This window comes from Lynx rufus, unplaced genomic scaffold (assembly GCF_022079265.1).
Source record: "Lynx rufus isolate CCGP_SWC_20201006 ecotype Redwood Valley unplaced genomic scaffold, mLynRuf1.p SCAF_9, whole genome shotgun sequence".
Lineage (NCBI taxonomy): Eukaryota > Metazoa > Chordata > Mammalia > Carnivora > Felidae > Lynx > Lynx rufus.
The window spans coordinates 32,908,197-32,932,395 of NW_025814897.1; the positions used below are offsets into that span (position 1 = coordinate 32,908,197).

General features: G+C 33.8%; 1 protein-coding gene across 2 annotated transcripts in view; it reads left to right on the forward strand.

Annotated features, from left to right (window-relative positions):
• The window catches only part of PGR (progesterone receptor), a 120,247-nt gene that overhangs the window by 53,323 nt on the left and 42,725 nt on the right, over positions 1-24,199 (forward strand). Inside the window, exon 4 of one of the 2 annotated variants that reach the window (XM_047071487.1) lies at positions 21,813-22,118. The exons of the other annotated variant lie outside the window; for it this stretch is intronic. Within the exon in view, the coding sequence (XP_046927443.1) occupies positions 21,813-22,118 (306 nt within the window). The remainder of the gene's footprint in view (positions 1-21,812; positions 22,119-24,199) is intronic. 2 annotated transcript variants of the gene reach the window in all.

A 24,199-nucleotide genomic window follows, 5' to 3' on the forward strand; every position in this document is an offset into this window, starting at 1 on the left:
TAAATTTGTCTTATTTTTACTAAAATAAAAAAGCTTTTACTTTTTTGTGTTTCCATTCTTTTTTCATATAACTTTAATAGGTTGTAAACAAATTTGCCACAAATATTTGTATTTACTAATTCCAAAGTCCCATAACTCCGAATCTAATTATGCCACTGTAGCATGATGGTTTAAAAAAAAAGCCGTTATTATTTACAGAATTCCCCCATGATTGTAGTATAAATACTCCTTTATAGCAAATTTCAGGCTACCAGAGTTTTAAAAACTGGCTCTCAGTATTCCTGAATATTTAATAAGTTTTCATAGGCCATTATGAGCCAGTTCCAGTTCCAGCACCCTGCTTATTATCTCTGTTACTTCTTACTCATTGTGCCTTTTGTAATTTTGGATTATAAATTCATGTCTGGCACAGCTTAATTTTATTTTCTTTCTTTCTTTCTTTCTTTCTTTCTTTCTTTCTTTCTTTCTTTCTTTCATTCATTCTTTAATTCTGTGTGGCCTTAATTGAGGGAGTTTCTGTCCAAAGAATTCTTGTTTTATTCTTCCAGGCACTTTAAGGATTTCATTAATGCTCTAGGATTCCTATACCATGCAGGTAGAATAATTTCAAGCTGCCGATCTGGCTGAAGAAGGCCTTTGATTAAGAGTGATCAAAGGAGAGATGTTTTATACTGAACTAATAAGGATGAAACAGACATGCTGTCTTCTCATGTCCCCTTTGTCAGTGGATAGAAATAGTCTTCATTTTGGACTCCTTGATACTTTGCTGACTTTGTGAGTTTAACTATGCATTTAAAAGTATGTTAGTTATATTTTATCCATCATATTAGGTGTTCTGGAGAAGGGATTTATAAGCTACCTAATTTTCTACATTTCCAGAAGAGTTTATATAGAATTTTATGCCAGTTTCAATCAAATATATTAATTCTGCTTTAAAATTTTAAAATTTGTCAATAGGTTAAAAAAGAATTTTTTATGAATATAATTTATTGTCAAATTGGCTTACATACAACATCCAGTGCTCATCCCAACAAGTGCCCTCCTCAATGCCCATCACCTACTTTCCCCTGTCTCCCAACCCCCATCAACCCTCAGTTTGTTCTCTGTATTTAAGAGTCTCTTAGGGTTTGCCTCCCTCCCTTTCTGTTTGCATCTATTTTTTTCCCCTTCCTTTCTGCCATGGTCTTCTGTTTGTAAAAAAGAATTTTTAAAACACCTCTGTAGGCGATGGTATAGCATTATACAAGTATGAAGATGTACAGTCAGCACAAGTAGGGTTTGACTTAAACTTCCCCACCAATAGCTGCAGGACGCACTGCAACCTTTACACATCTCTGCTTTCTTTCCCATTAAGATCACATAATGAGGTGGGTGCTTGGGTGGCTCAGTCAGTTAAACATCAGACTCTTGACTTTGGCTCAGATCATGATCTCACAGTTTCTGAGTTCAAGCCCACATTGGGCTCCTCCATGCTAACAGAGTCCGTTTGGGACTCTGTCTCCTTCTCTCTCTGCTCCTCCCCCATGCACGTGCACACACTCTTTCTCTCAAAATAAATAAAACTTAGAAAAAAAAAAGATTACATAATGAGAGTTATTATGAGGGCAAATGAAATGATACATCTAAAGCATATAGCATGGCGTCTGGCCTATAAAAAAGTTTAGTAAATAGTAGCTTAAAATATCTTTCATATCATGGAGTCATTTGTGCAAATATTGTCATTGTTAAAATAATATTTAACTTTAATGCAGAATATTTATTGTATCTTCTAAAAGTTTTTAATTATTTATCTGTAGGAACCATTAAAAAATCTTGGAATTGCATTAATTTACCGAATCATAGATAGTAGAGGGTATTTAATTAGTGTAAAGTTATTGAATATTGTCATACCTATTTATGTTTTCAAACAATGTTTTTCCCATGGAAACATAATCTTGAAAGAAAATGTATATATTTTTATGTGGTAGGAAATTTTTCTAAATGATTGCAAATATTTCTCAGTTAATTTTTTTTTTTAGCTTTGTAGAAAATGTCCTACTTGTTTTGATTTTTAGAAATGCTTTTAAAACTGTTTGGGATAGAGCCTGTGACTCCAGGAACATGTTGAAGTTACAAAAGATATTCATCAATTTGATCTACCAAAGGCAAAAGAGAATCTGTGTTGCTTAGGATGGGACTGAGGGAAGTAGGAGGAGTGAGATGGAAAAGGAAGTGAGTGGGATGTTACTGCGTGTACTACTTCCCTTGGCCAACCAAATCTTTACTAAAATTCTATTAAAACATGGAAAATGTATGGAATGGGCCCCTTCTCACTTAAATATATATACATTGCCATTGTTTTTAGGCATGTAATATAATTGAAAGAAAATGAGATTCTTATATTTTTCCTTTGTTGATGACCTGTGTCTTCTCCCTCTGTTTCTTAATCCTTTAATTTCAGTAATTTCATCAATATTTAGCTCTATCTTAATCTATTATTTTTTCCTGAAACAGAATAAGCCCTTTTTGATTTGAAATTTCAAGTCTTCTTATATATTAGCAAAGTATTCTGTATTACTTCCAAAATTTTTTTTCAGAGAGAGAGGTGGGGGGGGGGGAGGAAGAGAGACTGCATGAGCAGGGGTGAGGGACAGAGGGAGAGAGAATCCCAAGCAGGCTTCATGCTCAGCACAGAGCCCGATGCAGCACTCTATCCCACAGTCTTGGAGATCATCACCTGAGCTGAAATCAAGAGTCGGATGCTCAAGCAACTGAGCCACCCAAGTGCCCCAGAGACTTTTTGTTTCATATTTTCTTTCCTTTTTTTCATAGTCCTCAATAATTGGTACCTGAGCTCTTTTCTTTGTCTTCCACACCTGCAATCCTTTCTCTACTCAGTTTCATTTTAGTTATTTTATACTTTATTTGGTGATTTTTCTTAAAATCTCAGGGTCTGAATGTCATGTCTCTGGTTACTTTTTGTTTTACCCTGGCAGGTCTCCTCCTTTATTCTCCTAATAAGGTTTTTTTCATCAATAATGGCCTTATTTCTTCATTTTTTTCTCTTCCGTCTCCCATTTTAACTTACTGTTTTGTAATTTATTTCATCTTTTATTTCTCTTCTTTGGATTCTTGGAACTTAGATGCCATTTTATTTTTGAAATATAGTGAAAGTTTTGCTTAAGTCCCTTTCCTACAGTAATTCTTCCTCCAATTTGTATTCATCTGATTCTTGATTTTTACATTTTCTTTTTATCATTTCTAAAATTAATTTTTATTAAATTTCATATGATATGTCTGTTACTACACAGTTAAGTCTATGTAATTCTATATTTGCCTGGTAATTGACTTAGTATCAATTAATTACTTAGTGATTTCCCCTTGGCTTTCTCTTGTTTTGATTAAACCTTTATAATTTGAGCCAGAAGACTTGATATCTTAGCTATTTGGTTTGATATGGAAGACAGGGAAACAGTGGTTGGGGACATAAATGTAATAATGTCAACAGCTGAAGTTTAACTTCTGTTGTGATAGAATATTATTTTTCCATTTTTAAAACAATAATTTTTAGAACTGGTAAACATAATGATTTTTTCTTTTCTGGCACCTAAATTTAGTTATTATATTTTAATTTTAATCTTTTTAAGCTTAATTAACATAAAGTATTATATTAGTTTTGGGTGTATAACATATTTATTCCTCAGTTCTATACATTACTCAGTGCTCACCACAATAAGTGTAGCTACCATCTGTCACCATACAGTATTAAAATATTATTGATTATATTCCCTATGTTATCTTTTTCATCTCCATGACTTATTTATTTTATAACTAGAAGTTTGTACCTCTTAATTCCCTTTATCTATTTCACACACCCCCTTATCCACCTTCCCTCTGGAAAGTTCTCTATATATAAGAGTCTGTTTTTAGATTCCCATGTAAATGAAATCATATGGTATTTGTCTTTCTCTGTCTGACTTATTTAACTTAGCATAATATTAATGGTCCATCTATGTTATTACAAATGGCAAGATCTTATGTTATTTTATGGCTAGGTAATATTCCTGTGTGTCTATGTCTGTGTATATCACATCACCTTTATCCATTCATCTATCAATGGACACTTGTATTGTTTCCATATTTTGGCTATAGTAAATAATGCTATTAATGTAGGGGTGCTTATATATTTTCAAATTAGTGTTTCTTTTCTTTGAGTAAAAACCCAGTAGTTGAATTACTGGATCATATGGTATATCTATTTTTAATGTTTTAAGGAACATTCATGTTGTTTTCCACAGCAGTTGCACCAATTTACATTCCCACCAACAGTACACAAGGATTCCCATTTCTCCACTTTCTTGCCAAGACTTTTTATTTATCATTCTTCTGATTCTAGCCATTTTGAATGGTGTGAAGTGATATCTTGTGACTTTGATTTATGTTTCCCTGGTGACTGGTGATGAGCATCTTTTCATGTGTCTGTTGTACATGTCTGTGTCTTCTTTGAAAAAAAATGTGTATTCAGGTACTCTGCCTATTTTTAATCAAAATTGTTTTGTGTTAGGTTGCATAAGTTCTTTATATATCTTGGATATTAAGCCCTTGTCAGATAGATCATTTACAGATATCTTCTTCAATTCAGTAGTTTGCCTTTTTGTTTTGTTGATGGTTTCCTTTACCATGAAAAAACTTTATTTTGCTGTAGTCCTAATTTAATTTTGCTTTTGTTTCCCATGCCTCATGAGACATATCTAGAAAATGTTTCTATGGCTGATGTCAAAGAGATTATTGTGTGTGCTTTCTTCTAGGAGTTTTAATGTTTCAGGTCTCACATTTAGGCCTTTAATCTTTGTATATGATGTAATAAAGTGGTCCAGTTTTATTCTTTGCATGTAGCTGTCTAGTTTTGTCAACACCATTTATTGAAAAGACTGTCTTTTCCCCTATTGTATATTATTGCCTTCTTTGTTTTAGATTAATTGGCCATATAAGTATGGGTTTATTTCTGAGCTCTCTATCCTGTTACATTGATCTATATATCTGTTTTTGTGCCAGTACCATACTGTTTTGATTGCTATAGCTTTGTAATAAAGTTTGAAATTCCAGGGCATGGTATCTCCAGCTTGTTTTTCTTCCTCAAGTTTGCTTTGTCTGTTCAAGGTCTTTTGTTGTTTCATACAAATTTTACAATAATCTGTATTATTTGTGTGAAAAATTTTGTTGGTATTTTGGTAGGGATTGCACTGAATCTAGATTTCTTTGGATAACATGGACATTTTAATGATACTAATTCTCCCAAGCCATAAATGTGGTATACATTTCCATTTGTTTTCTTTTATCAGTGTTTTATAGTTTCAGAGGATATGTCTTTTACCTCCTTGTTTAAATTTATTCCTAGGTGTTTTATTCTTTTTGGTGTAGTTATAAATGGTATTGTTCTCTTAATTTCTCCTTCTGCTACTTTGTTATTAGTTTATAAAAATGTGATATATTTCTGTATATTAACTTTGTAGCCTTCAACTTTACTGAATTCATTTATCAATTAATAGTTTTGGTGGAGTCTTTCAGGTTTCTGTATATAGTTTCATTGCTTCATAGCATTTTCATTAAGATCGAGTGTAATATCTGTGCATAGTATCATGTCAATGCGATAATAACTGTTTTACTTCTTCTCCATTTTGGATGCCTTTTATTTCTTTTTCTTGTCCAATTGCTGCAGTTAGGACTTTCAGTACTGTGTTGAATAAAAGTGGTGAGTGTAGAATCCTTGCTTTATTTCCTAATCTTAATCTTACAAGAAAATCAGTTTTTCACCATTGAGTATGATTTTAACTGTGGGGTTTTCATATATGGTTTTTAATATGGTGAGTCCTGTTCCTTCTAAACCCAGTTTGTTGAGAGGTTTTAACGTGAGTAATTGTTGTATTTTGTTAAATGATTTTCTGCATCTTTTGAGATAATCATATGATTTTTAACCTTTCTCTTATTAATGTGATGTATAACACTGATTTGCAAATATTGAACCACCTTTGGTCTCTGGAATAAATCCTGCTTGATCGTGGTAAATAATTTTTTTTAGTATTGTTGAATTTGGTTTGCTAATACTTTGTTGAGGATATTTGCATCTATGTTCATCAGAGATATTAGCCTACAGTTTTGGAGTCTTTGTCTGGTTTTGCTATCAGGGTAATTCTGGTCTCAGAATTGCTCATTTTTCAGAGAACCACCTCCTGGTTTCAGTGATCTTTCCCATTGTTTTTTAAGTTGCAGTCTCATTTATTTTTGCTCTCATCTTTATTATTTCCTTCCTTCTACTATATCTGGCTTTGTTCTTTTTTTTATCCCATTAAGGTGTAAGGTTAGGTTGTTTATTTGACATTTTTCCTTTTTCTCTGGAAGTTGTCAGGTATCGCTCTAACTTTTCTCTAAGAACTGCTTTTGCATCTTCTGAAAGACTTGAGATGTTGTGTTTTCATTTTCATTTGTCTGAAGGTATGTTTTCATTTCTTCTGATTTCTTGGTTGATCCATTTATTGTTTAGTAACATTTGCTTAACCTCCATATATTTGTGTTCTTTCCAGATTTTTTCTCATAATTGATTTTTAGTTTCATAACATTGTGCTCAGAAAAGATGCACGGTATAATTTCTACCTTCTTGAATTTATTGAGACTTGTTTTGTGCACTTGAAAAGAATATGTATTCTGCTATTTGAGGATAGAATGTTTTGTATATATCTATTAGATTCATCTGGTATAATGTGTCATTTAAAGCCACTGTTTCCTTGTTGATTTTCTGTCTGGATGATCTGTTCATTAATGTAATGGGGTGTTAACCCCTACTGTTGTATTACTATTAATTTCTCTCTTTATGTTGTTAATATTGGCTTTATATATTTAGGTGCTTCTACACTGGGTACATAAATATTTGTAATTCTTGTATCCCCTTGTTGGGTTTTTCTGCTTGTCATTATGTAGTGCCCTTCTTTGTCTCTTGCTACAGTCCTTGCAGAGTTTATTTTGTCTGAAAGAAATATTATTACCCCAGCTTTTTTCGGCTTCCATTTTCATAGTATATATTTTTCTATCCTTTCACTTTCAATCTGCATATATCTTTAATTCTGAAATGAGTTTCTTTTAGGCAGCATATAGATGGGTCTTTTTTTTTTTCGTTTTTTTTTTCCCAATTCAGTCACCCTGTCTTTTGATTGGAGCATTTAGTCCATTTACACTTAAAGTAATTAGTGATAAGTATATACTTTTTGCCATTTTGTTAATCATTTTCTCATTGTTTTGTAGTTTTTCTCTGTTCCTTCCTTCTCATGCTCTTTCCCCCTGTGGTTTGATGGCTTTCTTTAGCATTATGCTTGGATTCCTTGCTCTTTATTTTTTGTGTATCTACTATAGATTTTTGATTTGTGGTTAGCACTGGTTTCAGATCTAACATCTTGGGTATGTAGTAGTCTATATTAAGTTGATGGTCTCAAGTCAAACACATTCTAAAAGGACTGAATTTTTATTCCCCTCTCAATGTTTTATGTGTATGAATGATATCATATTTTACATCTTTTTCTTTGGTCATTCCCTTGACTGATTTTGTAGATAAAATTTATTTTGCTACTTTTGTGTATTAACCTCATTACTGGCTTTATAAGTGATTAATCTACTACCTTCTAATTATTAAAAGTGATATATCTAGAGATTTTTATAGACGTATCTTCTTTCTGGTCATATAACTAAATTATCTTAATATTTTTATAGAATTATATTGTAATCCCTTGAGTTTTCTAGCTATAATATTATCTTCAAATAAACTAGTTATTAATATTTTCGCTGTTGGGTTTTGGTAAATAGTGTTTATATCTTTCTACCTGTACTTTACTTTGAGGTTTTTATTTGTGTAGTTTAGTAGTGGCTCTTGGATCTTAACAAAAAGCTTTTGCATTAGTTTCCTACTGCTGTAACAAATTACCACAATTTAATGATTTAAAACAACACACATTTATTATCTTAAATTTCTGGTGGTCAGAAGTCTGAAATGGGTTTTACTAGGCTAAAATCAAGGCATTAGCAGTACTGCATTTCATTCGTAGACTCCAGTCAAAAATCTCTATCCTTGCATGTTTCAGCTTCTAGGGCTGCACAATTCTTTGACTTGTGGTGCCAGTTCATCTTTAAAGCGAACAATAGTTTAGTTTTTGTCAAGACATCATCTCTTTTGACTCTGCTGTCTCCCTTTCCCCCATTTAAGAAACTTGAGTATCACACGGTCCTGAGTCCACCTGGGTGTTCCAAGCTGCTCTTCTTAATGTCAGCTGGTTAGCAATCTTAATTCTATCTGCAATTTTAATTGTCTCTTATTCCTGCCATCTCTAAAGAGCCACAATTCTGCCTTTCAAAGCCTCTTGTCATTTGTTGATAAAAATTATGTGATTTTCTCCTTTGATCTGATATAATGAATTTTGGTGGTAGATTTTCCAGGATCGAACCATCCTTTTCTTCTCAGAACAAGCTCTAATAGAGTAAGGTATAGTGTTCTATTTTTAATTCTGCAGAATTCAAGTTTTTAGCTCATTTTAAAATTTTACCTATAAAATCATGACAGCTTAATCTTTATTTCTGGGATGATGCTTTTAAGGATAAGTTTGCTTTATAAAATGTATAGGGAAGGTTTTGACTTTTTTCTTTAAGATAGTATAAGAGAGGGGCGCCTGGGTGGCCCAGTCAGTTGAGCATCTGACTTCCACTCAGGTCATGATCTCCCGGTTTGTGAGTTCAAACCCCTTGTTGGACTCTGTGCCGACAGCTCGGAACCTGGGGCCTGCTTTTGGTTCTGTGTCTCCCTCTCTCTCTGTTCCTCCCCTGTTCACACTCTGTCTCTCTCTCTCTCTCTGTCTCTCTTTCTCTCAAAAATAAATAAACATTAAAAAATTTTTTAAAAAGATAGTATAGGGGCACCTGAGTGGCTCAGTTAGGCGGTCGACTTTGGCTCAGGTCATGATCTTGCAGTTTGTGAGTTCGAGCCCCGTGTCAGGCTCTGGGCTGACAGCTCATAGCCTGGAGCCTGCTTCGGATTCTGTGTCTCCCTCTGTCTGCCCCTCCACTGCTTGCACTCTGTCTCTCGCATTGTCTCAAAAATAAACATTTTTAAAAAATTAAAAAAAGATAGTATAAGAGAAATGTCTGCCATAGAGAAGATAAGACTTAGGGTGTGACATTATCAGAGTCAATTTTAATAATTTATATACTAGGGGCACCTGGGTGGCTCAGTCGGTTGAGTATTCCACTTTGTCCCAGGTCATGATCTCCTGGTTTGTGGGTTTGAGCCCTGCATCCGGCTCTGTGCTGATGGCTCAGAGCCTGGAGCCTGCTTTGGATACTGTGTGTGTGTGTGTCTCTCTCTCAAAAATAAACATTAAAATTTAAAAAAATTGTATTCTGTAAAACTCTCCATTTTCTAAATTATCAAATTTATTTAAGAGTGTTTCATTTAATATTTTCTAAGTCTTGGAATTCTTCTAGTGTCTTTAAAGTTCCTTTACCAAACATTATATGATACATTTTTCCTCCTTTTCTTTATTGTTTGACTTTCTTTTTTTTGACTAATGTCTTAATTGAATGCTTAACTCATTTTTTCATTCATTTTCCACAACAAAACCATATAATTCTTTCTATATATGTTTTTGCATTTAAGTATATCTCATGAGCTTTGATTTGAAATGTCTTTTGTTGTTAATGTCCAGAGTAATAACAATTTTTTTTACATAAATTTCCTCTTTGGTCAAAGACTACTTAACTAGAAAAATGTGTCAAGTGCCAAGTTAACTTTGATTTTCAATAAAATAATGTTATGAAAGGATATAATGTTTATTTTTTCAGAATTTATTAAAGATTTCTTGTACTGTATCAGTTTTAAGTTCTCTATCTGTATTATTAATTGTGTATTTGACGTGTAAAATATGAAAGAAATATAGGAATATTCCTACTCTGGGTATTTTTTTTAAGGATTTTCCTGTTTTCAGTGTTTGGTTGCTGTGTTTGCTTTATAGAGGCTTATGCTTATGTTTTCTTTGAGGAGGCTACAATTTATCCTTAATATCCTCACTTTGTCTCATTTTAATGTCTTTGGACTTTAATTCTGTTTTTATGTGTTACTAATATTGCTTCCTCTGCTTTTCACATATTGTATTTGCCTTGTTCACTTCTTTTCATCTTTTAATTTTCAACTTATTTTCCTGTTTTTATTATTTTTCTTGTAAACTACAAATAGATATTTTTTAACCCAGCCTTTCTTTGACACTGACATTTGTTAGGATAATCAGTATATAAGCTTTTATTTCTTCCAATACATTTTATGTGTTTACTTAAGTATATTTGTTAAATATTCCTTTTCTTAATTTTCTGGGTTGGTCAATTTTTCCTTCATTTTCTTTTCCCCATTCAATCCTCAGTCATCCTTTGTTAATTTCAATGTGTTTTTCCATTTTGCTAGTGCTTACATGCTCCTTCTGATGAGTCATAATTAAATCTATATTCCCCTTTAATTGTATCAAAATTAATAAGTATGCCTATAACATTTTACCAACCTTTTTAAATAATGCATACTAAATAAGTTCAGAACCTTTTTCTCTGCCCTCTCAACTCCCTACAATTTTTTGTAAAACAGTTCAGAATTTTTACTATTAGGCTACATGTAAGCTATCATTTTCCCAGGAAACCTCTATCTTGAATATTGAGTTTATCATTCCCTTGTATCATTTTATAAGTTTTCTGAATATATATTTCCATCAACATTATATTCCTTAGTTTTGAAGGTTTTCTCCCCCACTTTATAGAAATAATATCATATGGCATATATATTTCTGTAACTTGAATTATTTGCCTAACATTAGTGAAGTTCTTTATTCTGATATGTATTATTCTGGTTTATTCATTTTTACTGAACTATATTATTACATCCTATGACTATCATTAACCTATTCTCATTTTGATAGACATTTGTATCCACTTTGAAGGCTATTACATACTGTGCAGCTGTGAAACTTTTGCACATTCCATCCCTCAGAATAAAATTCATCAGGGTGAGTAAGAGATCCTATTAAGTCATTCTTTCTGTCTTTTCTTATGTTCCCATGTCTACTCCCTAGTATCTGATCCCAGGTTTTCTCTCCCTCCAGGAAAACAATGAAAGCTCCCATACATATCATCTCCTAAAGATAGACACAGTAGTTGGGAAAATAGTACAGTGGAAGGTCGTTACTGTACCTATACCACTATTGTCTATTTAGCTTACCCAAACCTGCAGATGCTATTATTTTTCAAAGTACATAAATAGTTTTGTAATTAATACAAAGGCATTCTATGTTGTTATTTAATTCTGACTACTTTTTGCCATTATTTTCTCAACGAAAAGCTAGAGGTACAATTATATGAAGTTCTATAGATTTTTTTTCATTTTTGTTTTTGAAGTATAGCTGTGTATGTTATATTAGTTTCAGGTGTGCATCATAGTGATTCAACAATTCTATACACTACTTACTTCTCATAACAATAAGTGTAGTCACCATCTCTCACCATAGAAAGTTATTACAATATTATTTACGAAATACCCTATGCTGTACTTTTAATGTGTGTGACTTAATTATCTTATAACGTTTATACCTACCTATGTAGCCCATGCCCCAACCCACCTCTTGCATTCTTTTTTTTTTAATTGAAGTATAGTGGACACACAATGTTACATTAGTTTCAGGTGTACAACATAGTGATTCCACATTACGTTATACTATGTTCACAAGTGTAGCTACATCTATCACCAAACAGTGTTGTTACAATACTACTGATTACGATAAATATGCTATAACTTTTATCCTGGTGAAATATTCATTCCAAAAGTACAACCCTGTGTTTCCCACTCTCCTCCTTCCATTTTCCCATCCCCCCATCCACCTTCCCTCTGGCAACCATCAATTTCATTTGTGTATTTTTTTTTAAATTTTTTTTTTCAACGTTTATTTATTTTTTTTGGAACAGAGAGAGACAGAGCATGAACGGGGGAGGGGCAGAGAGAGAGGGAGACACAGAATCGGAAACAGGCTCCAGGCTCTGAGCCATCAGCCCAGAGCCGGACGCGGGGCTCGAACTCACGGACCGCGAGATCATGACCTGGCTGAAGTCGGATGCTTAACCGACTGCGCCACCCAGGCGCCCCTCATTTGTGTATTTTTATGGGTCTTTTTCTGCTTTTTGTTTGTTTATTCATTATTTTTTGTTGTTAGATTTCACATATAAGTGAAATCATACAAGTCTTTCACTTAGCACAAATCCTTTAGGTCCATCCATGTTGTCATAAATAGCAAAATCTCATTATTTCTTATGGCTGAGTACTGTTCCATTGTGTGTGTGTGTGTGTGTGTGTGTGTGTGTGTGTGTGTGGTGTGTCACACATCTTCTTTATCCATTCATTTATCACTGGATACTTGGTTTGTTTCCATATCTTGGCTATCATTAATAATGCTTCAATATACATAGGGGTGCATATATCTTTCCAAATTAGTGTTTTCATTTCCTTTGGGTAAATATCCAATAGTGGAATTACTGGATCATATGGTGTTTCTAATTGTTTGAGTACCCTCCATACTGTTTTCCATAATGGTTGCACCAGTTTACATTTCTACCAACAATGCATGAGGGTTTCCTTTTCTCCACATCCTCACTAACACTTACTTCTTGTCTTTTTTATTCTAGCTATTCTGGTGTAAGGTGTAATATTACATTTTCTTGTGGTTTTGATTTGCTTTTCCCTGATGATTAGTGATGTTGAGCACCTTTTCATGATTCTGTTGGCCATTTGTATATCTTTGAAAAAACTCCCTGTTCAGATTCTCTGCCCATTTTTAAATCAGATTTTTTATTTCTTTTGCTGAGTTGTATATGGTCTTTTTTTTTTTTAGATATTAACCCTTTACTAGATTATATCATTTTCTAATATCTTCTACCACTCAGTAGGTTGCCTTTTTGGTTTGTTGAGTTTCCTTCACTGTGCAAAAGCTTTTTTATTTTAATGTAGTCCCAATAGTTTAATTTCATTTTTTTCCATTGCTTTAGGGGATATATCTAAATATGATGCTAAGGCTGATGACCAAGTGATTACTGTCTAAAAACACAGAATTCTTTCTTGATAAAAACCCTCAAAAAGTAGGGATAGAAGGAACATACCTCAGCATCATAAAGGCCATATATGAAAGGCCCACAGCTAATCAACCTCAGTGGGAGAAAACTGAGAGCTTTTCCCCTAAGGTCAGGGACACGAGAGGGATGTCCACTCTCAACAGTATTGTTCAACATAGTACTTGGAAGTCCTAGCCTTAGCAATAAGACAACAAAAAGAAATAAAAGGCATACAAATAGGCAGGGAATAAGTCAAACATTCACTCTTCACAGACAACATGTGATACTTTGTGTGGAAAACCCAAAAGACTCTACACACCACACACACACACAAACTGCTAGAACTGATTCATGAATTCAGCAAAGGTGCAGGATATAAAATCAAAGTACAGAAGTAGGTTGCATTTCTAGGCACCAGTAATGAGGCAGCCAAAAGAAATCAATTCATTGATCCCATTTACAATTTCACCAAAATCCATAAGATACCTAGGAATAAACCTAACCAAAGAGGTAAAAGATCTGTACATGGAACACTATAGAAAGCTTATGAAAGAAATTTAAGAAGACACAAATAAATGGAAAAACATTCCATGCTTATGGTTGGGAAGAACAAATATTGTTAAAATGTCAATACTACCCAAAGCAATCTACACATTCAATGCAATCCCTATCAAAATAACACCAGCATTCTTCACAGAGCTAGAACAAACAATCCTAAAATGTGTGTGGAACAACAGAGGACCCTGTATAGCCAAAGTAATGTTGAAAAAAAAAAAAAAGCAAAGCTGGAGGCATCACAATTCCAGACTTCAAACTGTATTACAAAGCTGTAATCATCAAAACTGTATGGTAGTGGCACAAAACCAGACACATAGATCAATGGAACAAAATAGAGAACCCACAACTGGACCCACAAATGTATGATCAACTAATATTCATGAAGCAGGAAAGAATATACAGTGGAAAAAAGACAGTTTCTTGAGGCAAATGGTGTTGAGAAAACTGGAGGGTGACATGCAGAAGAATGAAACTGGACCACTTTCTTACACCATACATAAAAATAAATTCAAAATGGCTGAAAGACCAAACTGTAAGACAGGAAACAATCAAAATCCTGGAGGAGGAAAGAGGCAGCAACCTCTTTGATCTCGGCCGCAGCAACTTCTTACTAGACATGGCTCTGGAGGCAAGGGAAACAAAAGCAAAAATGAACTATTGGGACCACATCAAGATAAAAATCTTCTGCACAGCAAAGGAAACAATCAGTAAAACTAAAAGGCAGCCTATGTAATGGGAGAAGATATTTGCAAATGACATATCTGGTAAAGGGTTAGTATCCAAAATCTATGAAGAACTTATCAAACTCAACACCCAAAAAACAAATAATCCAGTGAAGTAATGGGCAGAAGACATGAACATAGACATTTTTCCAAAGAAGACATCCATATGGCTAATAGACACATGAAAAGATAGTCAACATCACTCATCAGCAGGGCAATACAAATCAAAACCATGATGAGATACCACCTCAAACTTGTCAGAATGGCTAAAATTAACAACACAAGAAACAACAGGTGTTGGCAAGGATGTGAAGGGGGAACCCTCTTACACTGATTTTGGAATGCAAACTGGTGCAGCCACTCTGGGAAACAGTATGGAGGTTCATCAAAAAACTGAAAATACAGCTACCATATGACCCACCATGTGCACTACTAGGTATTTATACAAAGGATGCAAAAGTGCTGATTGAAAGGGGAATGTGCACCCCAATGTTTACAGCAGCACTATCAACAATAGCCAAATTATGGAAAGAGCCCAAATGTCCATTGACTATTGAATGGATCAAGAAGATGTGGAAAATATATACAATGGAATATTACTTCGTGATCAAAAGGAATGACATCTTGCCATTTGTAACTGCATGGATGGAACTAGAATGTATTATGTTAAGGGAAATAAGTCAGAGAAAGACATCATGATTTCACTCATATGTGGAATTCAAGAAATAAAACAGAGGAACATTGGTGTAGGAAAGGAAAAATAATATAAAAACAGAGGGAGACAAATCATAAAAGACTCCTAAATACAAAGAACAAACTGAGGGATGCTGGAGGGGCTTGAAGTGGGGGGATGGGCTAAATGGGTGATGGACATTAAAGAAGGCACTTGCTGGGATGAGCACTGGGTGATACATATAAAGTGATGAATCACTAAATTCTACTCCTGAAACCATTATTACACTATGTTAAGTAACTTGGATTTAAATTTTTAAAAATAATAATAAAGAAATAAAATTTTACTTTAAAAATTCTTTGGGATTCTCTAAAATGTCTGTGAAAGCCACATATTACTTTGGAATTAGAACGAAAAACAATAAATTGTATTTATTAAATAAGATTACTATCTATATTTTCTGATAGCAATTTTGTGGTTTCATGTCTCACATTTAGGTCTTTAATCCATTTTGAGTTTATTTTTGTATATGGTATAAGTGGTCCAGTTCCTTTGCATGTAGCTGTCCAGTTTTCCCAGCACTGTTTATTGAAGAGACTGTATTTTCCCCATTGTATATTTTTACCTCCTATATGGTAGATTAATTGACTATAGGTGGGGCTTTATTTCTGTACTCTACTGTGTTTCATTGATGAGTGTAGTTTATTTATGTGCCAGTACCATAATATTTTCATTAGGCTAGCTTTGTAGTATATCCTGAAATCTGGAATTGATATATCTCTAGCTTTGTTCTTCGTCAACATTTCTTTGACTATTCAGGGCATTTTGTGTTTCCATACAAATTATAAGATTATTTGTTCTAGTTCTGTGAAAAATACTATTGCTATTTTGGTAGAGATTGCATCAAATCTGTAAGTTGTTTTAGGTTGTTTGGACATTTTAACAATATTAATTATTCAAATCCATAAGCATTATGTTTCTATTTGTTTTTGTCATCATTTTCTTTGAACAATGCTGTATAATTTCAGAGTTCAGGTCTTTCATCTGTTTCATTAAATTTTTTCCTAGGTATTTTATTCTTTTTGATATGATTGTAAATGGAATTGTTTTCTACATTTCTCTTCCTGCTACTTCATTACCAGTATATAAAAATGTAATAGATTCCTGTATGTTAATTATGAATTCTAAAACTTTACTGAATTAATTTATTACTTCTAATAGTTTTTAGTGGAATCCTGAGGGTTTCCTATAAATAGTATCATGTCATCTAAATTTGTGACAGTCTTACTTCTTCCTTACCCATTTAGATGCCTTTTGCTTCTTTTTCTTGTCTGATTGCTGTTGCTAGGATTTCCAGTACTATGTTGAATAACACTGATGAGACAGGACATCCTCGTCTTGATCCTGATCATAGAGGAAATGTTCTGTGTTTTTCATGGGTATGATGTTAGCTGTGGGTTTTTCATATATGACCTTTATTATATTGAAGTACATTCCTTCTAAATCCACTTTTTTGAAAGTTTTTAACATGAATATATGCTGTATATTTTGTCAGATGCTTTTCCTGTACCCACTGAGGTCATTATATAGTTTTTATCCTTGGTTATTTGAAGTTATCATTTTGATTGATTTGTGAATATTGAACCACCCTTGTATCCCTGGAATAAATCTCACTTGATTGTGGTGAATAATTTTTAATGTATCCTTGAATTCTGCTTGCTAATATTTTGTTAAGAATTTTTGCATCTATGTTCATAGCCCTTAGTTTTCTTTCCTTGTAGTACCTCTTTTGGTTTTAGTATCAGGTTAATGCTGGCCTCATTGAATGAATTTGTAAGTTTTTCTCCCTCTTTAATTTTTTGGAATAATTTGAAAATAATGGGTATTCAATTTTCTTTAAATGTTTCATAGAATTCATTGGCCATCTGGTCCTGGACTTTTGTTTGTTAGGAGCTTTTTAGATCACTTATTCAGTTTCATTGCTAGTAATGTCTGTTCTACTTTCCTTTTCTTCCTGATTCAGTTTGGGAGATTGTTTATGTTTCCAGATATTTATCGATTTCTACTAGGTTGTACAATTTGTTAGCATATAATTTTTTGTAGCAGTCTTATACTCTGTTGTATTTCCTTGGTGTCAATTGTTACTTCTCCTCTTTTATTTCTGCTTCTATTTATTTAAATCCTCTCTCTTTTTCCTTGATGATTCTGGATAAAGTTTTATAAATTTTGTTTACTTTTCTAAAAATAAGCTCTTAGTTTCATTGATCTTTACTCTTGTTTGTTTTGTTTTTTAGTCTGATTTTTTTTATTCTGCTACAATCTTTATTATTTCTTTCCTTCTACTAGCATAGGGATCTGTTTGTTCTTCTTTTTCTAGTTCCTTCAATTGTAAGGTTGTGTTGTTTACTTGTAATTTTTCTTGTTTCTTGAGGTAAGCCTGTATTGCTATAAACTTTCCTCTTAGAACTGCTTTACATGCATCCCAAAGATTTTGGGTCATTCTGTTTTCATTTTCATTTCTCTCCATGTATTGTTTTTATTTCCTCTGTGATTTTTTTGGTTGCCCTATAAATTGTTTAGCCTCCATGTGTTTGTGTTCTTTCCAGTTTTATCTTGTTACTGATTTCTAGTTCTACATTATTGTGGTCATAAAAGACACTTGATATTTCAGTCTTTTCAAATTTATTGAGAATTGTTTTGTGGTCTAACACGTGATCTCTTCTGGAGAATATTCCATGTGTATGTGAAAAGTATGTGTATTCTGCTGTGTTTGGGTGGACTGTTCTGTGTATATCTATTAGGTCCATCTGGGCTGTGTGTCATTCAGAATCACTATTTCTGTGTTAATTTTATGCCTGAATGATCTATCCATTGATGTAAATGGGATACTATGTCCCCTAATGTTATTGTATTGCTGTTAATCTCTTCGAGTCTGCTAATATTTGCTTTATATATTTAGGTGCTTCTATGTTGGGTGAATAGATATTTACAGTTTTTGTATCTTCTCACTGAATGGATTCCTTTATTGAAATGTAGTGTCCTTCTTTTTCTTTTGAAGTCTATTTTGTCTGATATAAATATTGCTTCCCTTTTTTTTCCGACTCCTTTTGCATGATACATGTTTTTCCCTTTTATGTTTAGTTGGTATGTGTCTTTAGGTCTGATGTGAGTCTCTTCTAGGCAGAATAGAGTTGGGTGTTGTTTTTTTTTATCCATTCATTCACCCTGTGTATTTTGATTGGAGCATTTAGTCCATTTATACTTATTGATAGGTATGTAATTTTTGCCATTTTGTTCATTGTTTTCAGGTTTTTTTTACATTTCTTTTCTGTTCCTTTCTTCTTATCTTATGATTTGATGTCTGTCTTTAGTGTAATGCTTGGATTTCTTTCTTTTTTGTGTATATCTGTGATAGTTTTTTTTTTTTAATTTGTAAGGTTACCATTGGTTTCAGATATAACATTAGAGCAGTCTATATTAAGTTGATGGTCACTTAAATTTGAACACATTCTACAAGCACTAAATTATACTTCCTCATCCATGTTTTATGTATATGATGCCATATATTACATATTTTTGTGTATCCCTTGACTGATTATTATAGATATGTTATTTTACTACTTTTGTATTTTAGTCTTCATATTGGTTTTATAAGTGATTAATAACCTTTACTGTATGTTTGCTTATACCTGTGAATTTTTTCTTTCATAATTTTCTTATAGCTCTGACCTTTTCTTTCCACTCAAAAAATTTCCTTCAGCATTTCTTATAAGGTTAGTTTTGTGTGATGAACTCCTTTGACTTATGTTTGTCTGTGAAACACTTTATCTCTCCTTCAATTCTGAATTATAATCTACCAGTAGAATATTCTTGATAGTAGGTCTTTTTTTTTCACTACTTTGAATACATCACGTCATTCCCTTCTGTCTTGCAAAGTTTCTATTTGAAAATCAACTTACAGCCTTATGGAGTTTCCCTCACATGTAACTGTTTTCTGTTTCTGCTTTTAAAATTTTGCTTTACCATTACTTTTTTACCATTATAATTACCTATCTTGGTGTGGACTTCTTTAGGTTCATCTTGTTAGGGGATCTCTGTTTTCCTGGACTTGGATGTATTTTTTTGCTCAGATTAAGGTGATTTTCAGCTATTATTTATTGAAGTAACTTTTCTGCCCTTTTTATTTTCTCATTTCCTTTAGTGATTATTATAATGCAAATATTATCACTCTTGATAATGCCACTGAGTTTCCTTAACCTCTTCTCATTTTTTATTCCTTTTTCCCTTTCTTGTTAAGCCTGGTTGCTTTCCATTACACTGTCTTCCAGATCTCTGATGTGTTATTCTGCATCCTCCAATCTGTTGTTGATTTCCTCTAGTGTATTTTTTTTTTCAACGTTTTTATTTATTTTTGGGACAGAGAGAGACAGAGCATGAACGGGGGAGGGGCAGAGAGAGAGGGAGACACAGAATCGGAAACAGTCTCCAGGCTCCGAGCCATCAGCCCAGAGCCCGACGCGGGGCTCGAACTCACGGACCGCAAGATCGTGACCTGGCTGAAGTCGGACGCTTAACCGACTGCGCCACCCAGGTGCCCCCTCTAGTGTATTTTTTATTTCAGTTATGAATTCTTTATTTATGACTGTTTCTTTTTGTATTTTCCATCTCTTTGTTGAAGATCTAACAAATCATCTACACTCTTCTCAAGTCCAGTGAGTATGTTTGTGGCCAATAATTGAATTATTTATCAGACATATTGGTTATTTTCATTTCATTTAGATGTTTTGCTGTGCTTTTGTCTTGTTCCTTCATTTGGAAGATATTTCTCTATCTCGTAATTTTGCCTCTCTGTGTTTGTTTATGTGTATTAGGTAGGTCATGTATGTTTTCTGGTATTAAGTAATGGCCTTGTGAAGAAGAGGTCCTGTGGTACCCTATAGTATAAACCATCCTGGTCACCAAAACCAAGTGCTCCAGGGATGCCCCTGTAAGAGCTGTGTATACCCTACTGTTGTGGATGATTTGCAGTTACTTTCAGCCCAACCAGCTGCAATGACCTGCTGTGGGCACACTGGACAGGGTTCGGTCTTCGATCTTTGATGGTCTTGTCTGAGGTCATAATGGGCTTATTAGTGGATGGGGCCAGCAGTCAGACCAAATGTCTACAATTAGCCACTCTGACACAGTTTCAGGTATATAAGGGGTAAGGCTTGTTTCCTGTGCAGGTAGCCAAGAGGCTGGGCTGCTAGGACTGTGGACATGCTGGTATATGAAGTTATCTTCCTTCTGCTTCCCAGAGCCACATGGATTGATGGATGCCTACTGAGGCAGGTGGGGTTAGGTGGAGTGAGTCTCTACAGGGAAACTCAGCAGTTGAGTACACAGTTTTAGCAAGGTAGATGGAGAATATTTGCACTAGTTCCCACAAGGATGGGCTTTAAGCCCACTGATTTTTAAAGCTCTTCATGTTAAACCATGCTGATATTGAAAGCCCAATGTTATATGGACTCATCTTCCTGGCACAGGTGCCCAATGCAGGTGGTGCCTAGTGTGGGGTCAGATCCTCTTGCTTTTCCATGCTTGTGATGTCCCTCCCATTTGTGTCAATACCACAAAATATTTAGTTCCCAGCTGTGTTTCCACTCCTCCTACACTTTTCTTTTTATTTTTTTAATTTTTTTTTTAATGTTTATTTTTGATATAGAGAGAGACAGAGCATGAATGGGGGAGGGTCAGAGAGAGAGGGAAACACAGAATCTGAAGCAGGCTCCAGGCTCTGAGCTGTCAGCACAGATCCCGATGCGGGGCTTGAACTCACAGACCAGGAGATCATGACCTGAGCCGAAGTCGGACGCTTAACCGACTGAGCCACCCAGGCGCCCCCCTCCTACACTTTTCAGTGTGCCCTCCTCTCCATGAACAACTGTGGAAGTTCTGTTCTGCCAGTCTTCAGATCATTTTCAGAGTTAGTTGAATAAATATAGCTGTTATCTTGGTATGTCTGGAGGACAAAGTGAGTCCAGGATCCTCCTAACCCATCCATCATCTTATATTACTCTCAACACATTCCTAAAGGAATGAAACCCAAAACAAGATTCGGTATTTACTGAAAATTATGTTTTAAGTAATGTAGGCTGTAGCATTAGCTTTTGGAAGGCAATCCTGTCAAAATATTTACCAATAATGAGCTTAGTCTTTACTAAAAGCCATTTGTCTTTTCATGTTGCTGCAAAACTTCATAATCCTCCATTGGATACTGGTGTAAATATTTCACACCACACCAACCTGCCAAATGGTGGTGTAATTATTTTTTTTAAGTTTATTTATTTTGAGGGTGTGTGAGAAAGAGAGCATGCAAGTGGAGTAGGGGCAGAGAGAGAGGAAGAGAAAGTCCCAAGCAGGCCTCATGCCGCCAACACACACCCAACACAGGGCTCAAATCCACAAACCATGAGATCATGACCTGATCCAAAACGAGGGGTCGGATGCTTGACTGAGCCACCCAGGTGCCCCTGGTGTAATTAATTCTTTAATCCAAATCTGAGACCTAACATTTTATTTATTCAATTTCATCTTATTAGATTGATGCTAAAACCTCCTAAACTATAATTCTAATTATAGAATTATAATTCTAATTTCTGTTAAGAAAAATAACAGTCTGCTGAAAGATTTGGATGATATGTATTTATACGATCTTTTTTTCTTTTGTGTAGGTCGAAAGTTTAAAAAGTTCAATAAAGTCAGAGTTATGAGAGCATTGGATGCCGTTGCTCTCCCACAGCCTGTGGGCATTCCAAATGAAAGCCAAGCCCTAAGCCAGAGAATCGCTTTTTCACCAAATCAAGACATACAGTTGATCCCCCCATTGATTAACCTGCTAATGAGCATTGAACCAGATGTGATCTATGCAGGACATGACAACACCAAACCTGATACCTCCAGTTCTTTGCTGACAAGTCTTAATCATCTAGGCGAGAGACAACTTCTTTCAGTAGTCAAGTGGTCTAAATCATTGCCAGGTAATAATAATTTGTATATAATAGCATGAAATGGAAATTTTACCATATTTGTTGTACTAGGAAAACTGTTAAGGCCTGTTCAGTAAATTAAGTATTGTCTAAACAGCATGTTATAGTATGCATTTCAGCAGTGTGAAATACTTATCTAGGATCCTAAATAATATGTTGCTTGTGTAGGACCCTACTGTGTGCTATGGAAATACAATAGTCGTAGATAATACTTTGAGTCTTGATGATTCAAGAATTACGTGATTGAAACAATTAAGGAAGAGCATAAGTTTGTATGTTAAAGCACAGATGTTATAGTAGTTCAGAGAAAAACAAATTGTGTGTAAAAGTGTGTCTTCCATTCTAAGTGCTAATTTAACCAAATTTAACAAACTTCAAATGGTTGAAAATAAAACTGGATGTTTCTATTCATATAATATGTCAAAATAGTATTCAGAGTACAGTGGGGTGCTTAAAGTTAATTAAGAAACATAATTGATAAACATATGTAAATAATTTGGACATAGAGAAATGAATTTCTTCCAGTCACTATTTTCTCTAATTTATACTCAGACAAAGCAGATAACAGAATTTGGATTGTACCATCATGAAGGGATTTAAGTCACTTTATTTAATAACTAGTTTGCTTCCTTAGCACAGCTCCATAGGAGCCTAGAGGTTGAAAGAATTACAAGGATGCATTTTTCACTTGGCTAAATCTGAGACTGCAGAGCCAGGAGAACACATGGGTAGCCATTACTTGTGGAAGCATTAATCCCATAAGTAAAAATAAAGCAGTTTTTTAAATTACAATCTCTTCACACCAAAAATATCCTTATGCTTTTTTAGACCAGTTTATTTTACCAGTATCTAATCAAGAATTGAACATATGCTTTTGGTCTACAAGTAAATTCAACAGCCTTTTTTAAAGAATTTTTTTCTCAATTTGCCTTAATATATTTGTTATTATTTTACCTGAAATGTTTGAAATACTTGTTACTGAAAATTCAAGGTTATGTGAAACAGAAAGAAAAATAGGTTCCTGTTTGTTGAATCTTTTAAAAAATACACTTTGATAAAAATTAATAAAATTCACTATTCTAATGGAGATAAAGTAATTTTATAGAAAATTCCAAATAACCAGGTTCTTATTAGCTCCATTGTTACTGAAAGTCTTGGACAGGTAATTTTTTTCTGTTAGAAAACTTCTGAATTTTTAAAACTTGCTGTAAAGTGGTTATCAAATTTGATAGATCTCTATTAAATTATTGCAATAGCATTGAACTTCTGTTTAAAAATATGAGTAATATGTGTTTAACTTTTCTTAGTTTTTATGTTATTTGGAAAAGCGATTTCTTTGATTTTGATTGATACAGTTTATATTTTTTGCATTTTGGAGGTTCTTTACTATTTAAAAACATTCTACTATCAGTTGGCAAATTTAGAAAATAACCAGTTATAGCTTAAAATATAATTAATTCACTTTGGGTAAAAGCTAGTGTACATTTTAAGTTGAAACACTTCTCTGTGAAGCTATTTCATCCTCACATTTCCAAAAACAGTGAGAGAAAATTTTTACACTGAATTTAGTGGCAACTTTTTTAATAATTCCAAAATGTAATTTGTATGTAAGTAAAAAAGAATGATGGCATCTACCAGTATTACAGGTACTGTTTCTATTACCTGTAACAATAAGGGAAGCTTATTTGATAATCTCTTTTGATAATTTCGATTAGCAAATGATTGTGCTCTTTTAAACTATATTTGCTTGGTCTACATAGTGTATGAATGATGAAAATGGTCAGTGAACCATATATATTGATCTTTTTGAAAGGACTCATGTATATAAAGTAATCTGGTATCATTAGCTACTCAAAACCTTTCAGTTGACTTTTAGCCAGAATAGTTTTTATTCACTTGATTCACTCAGTAAGTGTCTATAGCATGCTGTATGCATGATGTAACAATTAAACAGTAGTGTTAGAAAGAAAAGCCGAAAGTCTGAGCTCATAGTGTGAACACATTTGGATGCAACATATCCTAGCATTTGGTGATCAATTTTTCATGAGAGAAACTTATTTTATCCATTCACT